We start from the raw sequence: 12793 nt of genomic DNA, 5'->3' as shown, positions 1-12793 counted from the left end.
ACTCCGTAGTCAGCGTGACCCACACCAGCGAAGGCCTCCAGGTATCGCGGACGGTCAGGCCCCTGTCAACCACGGCTCTGTTGCGGAAATCTTGGCCTCCAGCTGTACCTGAGGGCTTGGTGAGGGTGGCAGCGTCTCCCGCAGACATCCAGCAGTGAAGGCAATTAAAACAAGCACCACAAACGCGATGATTTTTCAGGATTTATTGGGAGGTGCTCGGAGCTCTTTAGGAAGCCGCCATCTTGGTCAGCCCTCTAGCGCCCTCTCTGATTGCCTCCTTCTTAAAGCTATACGAACAACTGAATGACAATGTTAAAGATTTAGGAACTTTAGTGGCGCTAATGAATTCTAAACTGGTAAACATGGAAAGAGACACCCTTACATTGAAAAAGGAAAACGTGGAAGCGAAAAAAAAAACAGACTCACTTCAAATACTTATAGATCAAAAAGGAAATAATAGATTAGACAAAAAATTACTGGTGGAGATTGCCAGAGAAGCTTTGAATCTGTTAAAACATTGATCACTCGCCCCACAAGACATCCATCATCGCGATGCATCTGAGTCCAAGGGTGCGCAAAAATATGGCTGATGTGCAACAACGAAAGCAGAGTACTGACACTATGGCCCAAAAGGCCCAACTGACGGATGACTGCCTCATCCAAAATCAAATCACCACAGTGGTGGTTGAGAAAATTAAGGATACAGGAGTGTCAGCTGAAAAGCCTAAAATCCTCTCTGAAAGTGCTAGCAGCCACGACCCTAGCCTCTTGAACAGTCCCCACATCCCTTCCAATGTATTAGAATCAGACAATCAATCTGACCATGGCGGGGCTCATGTTAATTCACTAACCTTACAAGTTGGCCTCAGCGTGTGTCCAGCAAATGCACGGGAAGGGTCACCCAAAATTTCGAGCTTTGCAAGTGCCTTGGAAACCAGCAGGGGTGAAAGTAACCTTGCATCCTTGGATCCTCAAAATCCCTCTACTTCAGCATCAACACCGGGAACAAACCCCCCGCAAGTGGCGCCTGATCTTATTATTCCACAGACCGCTTAAAAGCCCAGTCAACTCTATGACATATTTAAAGGAAATGTTCTCCCAAAATCAGCAGCTACCGGCACAAAACCCAGTCAACCAAAAAAAAGAAAAATGAAAGAACTAAAAATCTACAGCGGTTTAACGACTCAAGAAAATGTCTACGCAATCTCAAAACTGTTAACGTCACTGTTCATAACAACAATATGGAGGAGAGACACCTGCCCAAGAAAAAAGAACCGTTACCCGCCAACCAGAATGAGAACATAGAGGGGGGTATTGTACCACCAAAAAGTGATGAAGCACCAATATCCGACCTTATGGACCTGTCAGTATATGAAGATCTGGAGACCGAGGAGGTGGTGGAGGAAACTGGAGAGGGGGCGGTGTCAGCTGAATTACCTCCATCAATACCAGGAGCGGAGGGAAGAGACTCGGTGCCTACTCATATACCAGAAGGGGCCAACAGAATCTGCATTCTGATTGAAAAAACTGCGATCGAAGATGGACAACAGGTTGTACCTTCAAGTCCCACCTTTAATACGATGGAAGATAAGCAGAAAGTTATCGCTGAAACATGGAATTCTTCAAGGCTTGAGACGGGAAAAGATGCCAATCAGAGGGACCCTATGAGGCTCAACTTGAAGCCCAATAAGAAGCTTACTGAAGACGCTGATAAGAACAATGCGCAAAAGAGAAGAGACAGACCGGACTGTAATCGGGAAAATGGCCTGTCTAAAAACTCTGATCAAAGGGGAGCTTGGCTCGTCAAGAAGAGGGACAGAAGCATTAGAGATAAAGCTCAGACGCCTCACAGAGCAAGGCTGGAACGCATTGATAGTAGCGACAAATTAATTCTCAATCGCACTAACGTCTTACGCTTATTTCATTATGTGCCCTCCCTGAGAACGATTCAGTCTGACGATATCAAAACAGTTGAATTTACAGAAGAAGACCAAAACGATAAAATCATTCTAAATTTTAGATCAAAAATTGTTTTGAACATAGTCTTAGATGCAGCCTCTGTTCTTATGTCTTTAGGTTGTGACATCTCGGAAGAGCTGGATAACCTTGAAGCAGAAAATGGGAATGAAGCCTTTAAAAACACACATGATATACCATTTAGGAAAGAGCTGACAGCCAGAAGAGATACTGAAGAAGAGGAGAAGATAAGCATAGAATCAATCAGAGTGAGTGACCATCCTCAATCAAACAATAAGGTGAAAATGGTGGCTGTTATGAGCGACAATGGCGAACCCTTGGGAAAACTGTCCAAAGATGAAAACATCAAAATTCCAATCAAAGGTGTTAGTGACTTGCAAATGAGGAAATGTGTTCTGGTACCTTCAAAAAATCAAATCAGAGACTCAAACGATTGGTGCTGGTTGGCTGAAGCTCTCAGCAGGCCAACAAGAAGATAATGCCAGGCTGAAGAGGTGCCTCTTGGTTTTAGGATTGGATCCTGGAACACTAGGGGCTTCTCACACTTATTCCAGGAACCCTGGCCGGCCAACCTGGATGTAGTCTGCCTCCAGGAAACCTGAATGGACGCTTGCCTGACTTCCGATGCCTATGAAGTGGTGATTAATCCTGCTTTTAAAAAATCTAGACGAAGACCAATGGCGGGTTTGTTTACATTCGCCAAAAAAGGATTGGGCTGTCGCATTATTAACTCAGTAAACACTTCAGCGTTCATACAGGTGACAACGATTGCTACAACAAGGAATCTAGATTCTAACATGAGCCATTTCCACATCATTCATCTTTATTGGAACCATCTGCAAGCTGGCACAACCCCTTTTAGAGACCAAGTCTCAACAATGGTCGACAAGCTACTACTAGCCAACAAGACAGCAAACATCATAATATGTGGGACTTAAAAACTAATTGCGTGTCCACAAGCAGAAAAACACTGAAATAATCTACACAATCAACAACATGGCCACAAAGTGGATGTTGGAGATGTATGTTAGAAACCTTGTAATGTTAAATGGAAATACTACTGGGGATATACCGGCCAACCCTACGTGGAGGAGGGACGAACAAAAATCCATTCTAGACAATTTTTTCGAGTCAGAAAAAATTCAACAAGCAACTTCATCTTTGCGGGTTATGCCCATGTCTCATAGCGATCACGAGATGGTGATTTTGTCTCTAGTAGGCCTAAAGCAGGCGGAACGCAACTCCTGGAACAATCGGATTTTGGTGAAGTCAAATAGAGTTAGGCTGCAACGTCAGCCTGAGGAAGTTTCTAAACTTAAAAGTGTCTATATTAATGAAGAACTTGGCGTGGAATACGCCCACTTATTACAACAATTTGTGGGGAAAAAACAGGGGCAGATATACCCTGGCTTTGTTAATAAACACAAATTTGACGTGGAGGTCATGAGAAAAAAAGTGGGAGTTACGCGCCTCTATAAGACTTATAAGAACTAAGGAACCCACGAGGTATTTGAAAGAAAAGCGCTCCGCAAAACAAAAATATAAAATTCCTCAAGACCCTACCCGTCGATCATAAACAGCTCCCTAACTCAAGGCACATTCCCATCGAACCTAAAGACAGCACAAATCCTCCCTCTACTAGAGAAATCCACTCAGGATCCTGACAATTTAGGTAACTATCTCCCCAGAACCCATCTTTCCTTCCAAGATAAAATCACAGAGAAAGCGGGTGCAGCCAAACTGCAGCAACACATCAACACCAGCAATCTCCTCCAAATCTACCAATCCGGGTTCAGACCCAGATGCAGCACAGAGACAGCAACCATACACGTGGTTGACGCCACCCTCAACATCCTTGACGATGATCACCCATGCCTTCTGGTTCCATTCGATCTCTCGGCTGCTTTCGACACAGTAGACTATCAGGCCCTTATGGACACCCTACATCGGCGCAGGCGAATCAGCAACCTTGTCCTACGCTGGTTCAAGTCCTACGTCGCAAGCTGGCAGCTGTTTTTTCAGATGGACTCCTCGAGATCGCCAATGCTATCCGTCACCTTTGGAGTCCATCAAGACTTTCCTCCCTCCAGACAGCTTTAGATCAACCATTCAAACACCGGTCCTATCACATCTGGATGGGCAATGCACTCCTCGAAGACCTCCCTTCGTCCTCCCTTATGCTCCTGAGAAGTGCCATACATGCGGCCACATGCCTCATCAAGGGTCTAGGCAGATATGACCATATGACCCCGGCACTCATCGACCTTCACTGGCTCTCACTGCACGCACAAATCACCTTCAAATCTTGCTGAATCATCTATAAGACAGTTGCCCTCAAGCCAACCAGCTACCTTGCGTAGAAACTCAGCATCTCCGGTGGACAGTACACCAGCAGAAGCCAGGAAATGTACAGACTTGAAATCCGCCAGAACCAGACCAGGACCAGAAAACAAGCCTTCTTTGCGTACACCCCAAGACTATGGAACCTCCTCCCCATCAGCATCAGACTCGCCCCCAGGTGCCTACAATTCAGAAAAAAACGCAAGAACCACCTCTTTCAGAAATTCTCCTCCTCAACATCTAGGTCATCTTGTCACCCCTCGTGCCCCCTGACTCGCAAGACACCGCCCCTCTCCTCCGCGCCTCCAAGTACATATGTACCTCTCCTCTGTGCACCTCTGTATCCTACCCCCACTCTATTTTGTTGTTACCTCTGAAAAGCACTCTGTTATGCATCTGTACTGTTATATGCCTCTGTAAAAACCCTCTGTTGCTTCTCAAAGCTAGTGCCGCACTCAATAAATACCATAATAATAATAAAAGATCTGTATGCAAGCCATTAAAATGTGACTTGCCTTTTAGTACGCATGAAGACACCTTCTCAGACTCTACCTACAAGTCATCCAAAACTGACTTGCCCTTAAAAATCATCAAGAATTGGCCTACATTCACATAAATACAAGAATACTGTGATGAGGAAGATGAATGGAGTAATACAGATCAATGGAGGTCAAGAGCACAAGCTTCACTCTAGTTGTTGCGAGGGCATACCTACAGCCGGGAAATTTAAACAGGAAAAGAAGCTGACACAGCACGCAGTGGGCAGGAGAACACTAATCCTCTCTGTACGGCATGAGAGACCGTGGGGCTGGTGAGTGTTCCGTGGAGCCAACTAGCTCGAGGACAAGGAAAAGGGAAGTTGACCATGAGAGAGAACGTGCTGTGGGAACACCAGAGGCTAGCAGAAGGCTTCTGGGCATTTCCATGTGTTGAGAGGTAGCCTTTGCCTTCCAAAATACCAAAACGGTGCAGAGGAGCCCAGCAGGAACAGCGAGAGGTAGAGAAGCCAAGAGACAGAAGCGTTGAGAATGAAGGAAATGCTGAACGACCACCATTGGCTTGCTACAGGAGAAACAGAATACGCCAGCAAGAGCCGGTGAGTGCACCCAAGGGAAGTGGGGACACAGGGCGTATTGGCATCCATGCCAAACCTGAATAATATTTAATGAAGCATATGAAAGCAAAAAAGCAAGCAGTCATTGCTTTAAAACGTTGAACGGAACAAAAGTAAGTGACTTTCAAGGTTGTGAGTGTATGCAATACACATTTAAGGGAAGCCCTGGCAGGATAGTATACCATTCCGATACAGTACGAGATAAAGCAAATGTAAGAGACTATACAGGTTTGGAAGTGTGCAGAGCCTACATAAGAAAAGCCCTGGCAGGAGACTATACCAGGCAAATTGAAGGTGCAAGAAAATACATATATAAGAAAAACCCTGGCAGGAGAGTATACCAGTCAGTTGCAAGTGTCGTCATAGGAGAAAGCCCTGGAAGGGAAGCACAACAGGCAAGGACAATCTGAACAGTGTATGGTCCTGATAAGGACATATCAAGATTAGCAAAAGGCTGTGCTGATCAAGAGAAGAGAGGTGAAATCCTGGAAGGAGAGTACACCATGTATCCCAACAAGATAAAGAATAAAAGTAAAGTTGGTTGTTGTACCAGTTCTGTTGTTGATCAAGAGAAACTGAAGGAACTGATATATTTAAATATAAAACAGAGTGAAGAGAAATCCAGGGGAAGGGAACCACCCTGTGGAACAAGGAAACCTATCCTTCTGGAACGTTTGTGTTGGCATTTTACATTTTCCTTTTTGAACATTTATTAACTACTAAAGGCCAAAGCATTTTCCCCTTTTCATCTCAGAGTTGATTTTAGAATATGAGGGCCAGAAAAGTACTTTGGAAAAAGGATGCTTTGTTTTGGACATTCGAACCATTGACAAACCCTTAGTTTTGGTTTTAGGTAGGGAAACACCTCGTATAGCAGGACAGATAGGCATTTTCCAACTTCCTTTTATTTTAATAAAAGTCTTTGACCAAACCCATGACTCCCCTGTGTCTGCGTCTCATTCCTGGCTCCTCACAATAGCAATATGTTCCATCCCTTTGAGCCTTTGTGCATGGTGGAAACTAATCAGAGCATTACTCTTCCCCGATAACTATGGACATGACATATAGAAAATAAAGTGTCATACTCTCTTTGAATGTTAAGATTTTAAGGATTGCACCACTTCCTTGATCCTTCAGGCCTCATTCCATGATGAGTGTTTATATGTACAGTTGCTCCACTGTTGCTTCCAAACCTTCCAGCCATCACCTACATTGTTTTGCAAAAGGCACCCCGAGTGGGACGGGCATGCCCAGATGTGGGTTCCATGCCTGCTGGACCTAGAGACCCAAGCTTCTCCTCACTGATGAGGACTAACAAGGCTGAAACATGTTTGGGGATGCTTGTGGTCTCGTGCAGAAGGGATGTGACCAAGCGGTTTGGGCTGGACTGCCCCTTTTGGGGTGGGACCAAGCCTGATTTGCATATGGTCTTTCCCCTTTTGTAATGGCTTGGCAGGTGAACAGTGATGGTCTGGAGGGATGCCCAGAGCTATGCCAGAGGTTAGGATTAATTCCAAACCTTCCAGCCATCACCTCCTTGGTTTTGCATTTGCTCCACTAAACCTTGCTGCCCAGCAAGATCGCTACATTTCTTTCCCCTTATCTTTCTTCATCCTCTTCACAGTGGTGGCTGCCAGATTATTTAAGTGGTGGAGCATAACTACCTTCCTTGAATTAACACTAATGAGCATAGATAGCAATCCCAAATCCACATAGGGTTTCTTGAGAGTTTCTCCCCCATTACCATTTTGTAAAAATTGAAAAAAAGTGCATTGTATATCTTATTTTCTCTAAGAATTTGGATGAAAAGCTCACAGGCAATTCCTTAGTGATACACATCATTTATTCCAATATGGCAGGTTGTTAAGACACAGGAGTATTTTGTTGCAGTACATAATTTCCACACCCATCTGGAAACTGTGTGCACTATAAAAGCAGTGTATGAAGCATACAAAAATAGATATTTGTGATGACACAGCACTAAAAGCATACATTATACTGCGTGCTACTACAGTACCAGACTGGGAAAATGGCAGTCATAAACCATATATCTTTAGAATTTATAGCCGTTTTAAATATTGTGCCAGGAGATTTATACTTTATTGCACATCATTGTTCCAATCATAACTGATCAAATAAATAGGAGGGGTTGATCATAAAATAGCTGCATGGGTGTTGCCCACACAAGCGCAGGTTATTCAATAAGCCAGAGCTCAGGTCACTGTGCCAGCCTTGCTTTTTTAAACATCCCCATGCAAATGTGTACTTTGCCAAGGAAGGTTTAAACGGCCTCACTTAACCACATATTATCCATGTCCACGCTTATTAATATTAACCTGTGCCATATCATGGTTGCTACATTAAAGCACTACAATGCTGGCAACAGTTTTGCCCCCAGACAATTGTGAGGCCAGTCGCAAAATAATCAGTGCCATTTTTGCCTCAGGAAAACATATCAAGCAAGCACGATTGTTTTACTGAAGCAACATTGGCATGCCATTTTTTAAAGTAGCATCACAGTTTTCATGGAGAATATAGAATTCTATGTTTCAGTGAACATAGCAGTCTCAACATGTCCATTCTAGTGTTTCCCCACATACATGCTCAGGCTAATGTTTGCTTTTACCCCAGATGAATGCAAGACTATTTTCAGCAAAGTAATACCAGAGTTGCCCCAGAAAAAGACATCATCAGCTCAGTATGATGAGAAGTTTTGCTGGGGTAACACTGCATTTCTCTTTTTAAACTGACATCAACATTTTCTCGGGGATATGTACAGACCGCTTTACTGACCCCAGAAAATGGTAGTGCCAGGTTTAAAAAAGCCATGTCAATTTTGCCCAAGTTAAACACATTGTTAAGCTGGCATCTTCACTCCCCCCTGAGTTCTATGACATGTAACATTGGCCTAGAATGAATTGTCCCATCACTCAAACTGCCCCTGTAGCAACCCAAGCCACCTCACTGTGCCTCAGAAAATAGCTATGCCACTTAATATTGCCACATAAATTGCCTAATGCCACGTCACTTGTGCCATGCTACTTACATTCCTCTAGAATGCCCCATGGTGCACACTATTACCTACAGAACTGGCCCCCATGCCATGTCTCATTACCATATGATTTTCCACATGGCACTCATATTGCCCCCTGAACCCATGCCACAACGCACTGCCCACGAACTACCCCATGCCATGCCCACTATCACCTCATAGCGTTCACAGTGCACCCAGAATTGCTCCATGTCACGTCCCTTTGCCTCCTGAATTACCCAATGTAGCTAACAATGCCACAGCATTGCCCTATGATGTGGCAAATTTCCCCCCAAAGTGCTCCATGTGGCCTCACCTTTGAATAGTTTGACCCATGGCGCTCACGCCGCTCTATCAAATTTATACTATGAAATATCCCATTGCCCCTGAATTGGCCAATGTCACTCATTGCATTGAATTGACAAGCAGTACTCATATTGCAGGCAGAACATTCTCGTGGCACAGACAATTGCCCTTTGCATTGCCCTATGGTGTTCATATTGCCCGCAGCATCATCAGCACTGAGAAGAATCAGTGTAGTAGCCCCCCTTATATTCAACATGTTTGGAAACATTTTTCTTAAATAAACACATCAATATCCTTAATGAAAAGACCGAAGAGTGTTTGTGCCAATACATGTTTTTGAAGGACTTATTCAATGCTAGGAAAATCTTCAGTAAGTTTCCCGTTCACGTTTGCGCTGTCATACTATGATTAGATTCTAGCGGTTAAAAAACCTTAATTGAATAAAAAGGAAACCCAACCATAGGTGAAAGGAAAGTACTATTGCCACGAAATAATTAACTGAAACTATAGGGCCTCATCAAGGTCAGCGGTAACCCGCCGGTGATACCGGCGGGTTGCCGCCGAACTCGTAAAACCGTTCTGCCGCCTGATATCCCGGTACCACAGGTACACAGTCCCGGCTGGCCGGGATGTCAGGTTGCAAAGAGTGTAATTCCCCATTCCCGCAGAGTCTCATAGAACTCCGTGGGAATGTGGACATAGAAGCACCGGCACCATTTCTTACGTAAGCAATGGTGCCGGTGCTTCCGTGAAAACCATGCATGCAGGGGCCGGTGCCCCCCGTCAAGTCAGACCTGCTGGGAGCAACGGCCCCTGAAGGCATACTTGTAGTCTGGCGGTGCGAAAAAGGGTCCTGGTACGCTGTTAACGGAAACCTTAATTACGGACCGCCTGGCTTATAATGAGGCCCATAGTCTCTTAGAGAGAGAAACAGTCCGTGCATGTAAGACGCAAGCCAATATTAGCTGACAATGCGGGCATTTCAATGCCACCAGTGGTATTCCTGTTCAATGAATGAATGTGGAAATGCCATCTGCCACGTGAATTGCTTTCACAATCGAGACACTGGCAATATGACATGGGACTGGTGAATCCCTGCACCGCATGGGATAAGACATCCCCCTAGATGGGGCTATATTGAATCTTGGAACTCTTAGCAAAACATATGATGGGAGGTGCTTACCTTTACACTCAGCTGGGGGTTGATGAAAGTCACATCGTCCATTGTCAGCAGAATTTTGTTAGGCCCTCTAACTAATTTTATTTTATTAATACGACGTCTGAAAAATAAAAGGAAGATGGATTCAGAAATTGCAATCAGAATAGTTAGAAATGTAGACCATAAATAGCCGGGAACCGAAGTCAGGGGAAAAAAGGCAATGATTTTAGAACATGTAATGAAAATAACCTTCAGAATTAGATTACATAATATGATTTACGCAAGATTTCGAATTTATTTTTTTGAAGATAAAAGAACCACAGATTACAAACGAAACCATGAAATGAAGAAATGGAGGAAAATCAATCTTCACTTCTATTAAAGGAAGTTTTGATCACATAGAACAGAAAAGATTTTCTAAGAAGAGTTTGCGGATTAAGACATTTGGAGGAAGGAAAGACATTGACAATTAGAGGCTCTCGTAAAATAACAAACTGCGAGACAGAAACTGACGAGCCCGCACACATGTCAAATCACCTTGAAGGTTCCAGAGAGAACATGAAACACAAAGTGATAGATTCCCAAAGCCTACATTTTATATTCTCCTCATTTTAGGAATTTAGAGACATTTAAATATTTCCTCTTTTTGTTCGCTACAGATGAAATACATATTGCTGTGGATCATTGAAATGCCAGTAGAATGCTTATGGCATTGCTTGATGTTCCAAAGGTCAAGAAATCCCAGGGCATCAAACAAGTCCAGATTCTGCAATTTTCTTCCATCCTCCCCTGCATGTGGCACACTTCCTGAAGCCCTTTCATGAGGGCTTAAACATGTATCTTTTACCGAAATGGACCGCTGTCCTTGGGTGACCTTAAAACTGTTGATATTGTTTTGAATATGTACATAAAAAGGGCCTATAGAGTTCATGTGAAAAGTCAAGGTTTGCGGGAGACAAACATGAGAAACCTTACTGACAAGGCTGTAAAAAATGAATGATGTTTGCTCTGCGCTAGTTGTTTGGACGTTGTTTGGCCGATTCTTTTTCTTTATCCAAAACAACACAGTAGTCTTATATGTTGCATTACTTTGTTGCATTGCAGTATCTGCAGAATATTAGCACAGTTAATTTTCATTTCAAATTTCATTTTTCAGTGTAGTGCCTGATTGTGTTACAGTTTCGTCATATTGGTTAGACACAAATTACTTATTATGGTAAAATATCGCTTGTTTGTATTAAATGAAGTCATATGTATTCAATATAAGACGCCTAATTATTGACTGGAAGGGCAATTGAAATAGAAAGTACTTACCAGGAGCTCTCCTACATAAAATTACATTGCAGTTAAGTCACAATCAAGCAGAGTGAAGATAATTTAAAAAGGCCCCCTGAATGAAAGTTGTAATAAGTAACAGACAATTATCTAGACGGTCTGAAACGAGATATTCTGTTTTGTTATCTTATGGAATCGCTGCTAGTGAACGCCTTCCATTGCACATACTTTTACCCATATGTTTCCCTGTATCCTACACACTGTCCCTATCCAGAAAACATTAAGAGCATCTTGTTTCAGGCAATCAATTAAATGCAAAAACAATTAACCACTAAATTATCATGGAGGATCTCTGAAATACAATGACATTGACAGAAGCTTATAAGACTGTCTGGTACCTTTTGAAGAAACCGAGAAACGATTGTTCTGAATATTTGCACCGTTTTTACTATGTTCTAAATTAATTGTCATAGGTAATAGTGTTTATACAATGTGTGTTCTGTTTGCAGTGCTCTGAATGTCTTTGGGCTGGTTTACACTCTACCAAATGCATACACTGTAATAAGAATCGAGTTCTGGTGTCTAGTTCCAATTTTCACACCCCAACAGATAGTTCTCAATTCTCAGTTACCCCAATTCTAAAAACGATTAGCTAGTTCTAAAGGTGCCAATGAACTGTGTTGCCCCAGTGAGGAGTTGTGCCTTGACATATCTCCTCTGATGGAAAAACTTGAACTATTCATTTGGCTCCATGAATTTACTATTCTGATAAGAGCTGCCCCCATGCATAAAGCAAGTGCCATTATGACAATGTGGCTGAGTTGGACAATACTGTGCCTTCCGTGTCCGATTACATGATGGATTAATACTGGTTTTAATATAATTTCCCAAGATTTTCAGTTTGCATTCTGAGCTTTTACTAAAATTGATAAAGGTGTATTACTAGTTTTCTTCTGCCACTACAACTTCGATGGAATTATTTTATCAGCCATCGTATATGAGCATTTTTGCCAAAACAGGTTACTTAACATAAAGGAGGTCTGGTCAAGTTTCCAATTCACGATCATAAGCGATAATAGCTTTTAAAACACTAAGCCTGAGTTGGACACCTTTCTCTGAGCAAAGTATTATCAGAAACCTAGCACTGTGGGGCCATCATATACACCTCTTCCAATTATTTTGTATAGTCAAAGATGCTTAAAAAGGGTTATTTTGTCATAGTGTTTTAAGAAAAAGTACTTTCCTCCACACTTACGGGGCATTCCTTTTTATGTGTTTGAAACCAGAGCGTTGTTTTACTGCATGGAATATAAATGTCATGCTCCCATTTTTACACATCCCTGGCATTGCCCTTCAATCCTCTTCACTGTGTAGTCAGAATTTGACACTTGTGACATGCAGTGGTTTTCCCTCCTTTTTCAATTGTTCCTATTCTTCTCCCGATGCTCTCTGAGTTTGTCGCGTGGGGTTCTCTCCACCTTGAGTTGGTTGAGTTGAGCCTTCACAATTTCAGGAATAAATTCACCTGAAGGTCACTAAAAAGTGAGTGATCTTGTTGTTAGGATGCCTCAGGCCGCCAACGGCTTTCCAG

General features: G+C 43.0%; 1 protein-coding gene across 2 annotated transcripts in view; it reads right to left on the bottom strand.

Moving 5' to 3' along the window:
• Positions 1-12793, bottom strand: part of GUCY2F (guanylate cyclase 2F, retinal) — a 720767-nt gene that overhangs the window by 394760 nt on the left and 313214 nt on the right. For both annotated transcript variants that reach the window (XM_069612625.1, XM_069612624.1), the window contains exon 6: positions 9952-10048. In XM_069612625.1, the coding sequence (XP_069468726.1) occupies positions 9952-10048 (97 nt within the window). The remainder of the gene's footprint in view (positions 1-9951; positions 10049-12793) is intronic.

The sequence above is a fragment of the Ambystoma mexicanum genome, chromosome 5p (genome assembly GCF_040938575.1).
Source record: "Ambystoma mexicanum isolate Mex_15411 chromosome 5p, UKY_AmexF1_1, whole genome shotgun sequence".
Taxonomy (NCBI): Eukaryota; Metazoa; Chordata; class Amphibia; order Caudata; family Ambystomatidae; genus Ambystoma; species Ambystoma mexicanum.
Note: the sequence above shows the minus strand (reverse complement) of the source record. Positions and strands in the feature narration are given on the sequence as shown.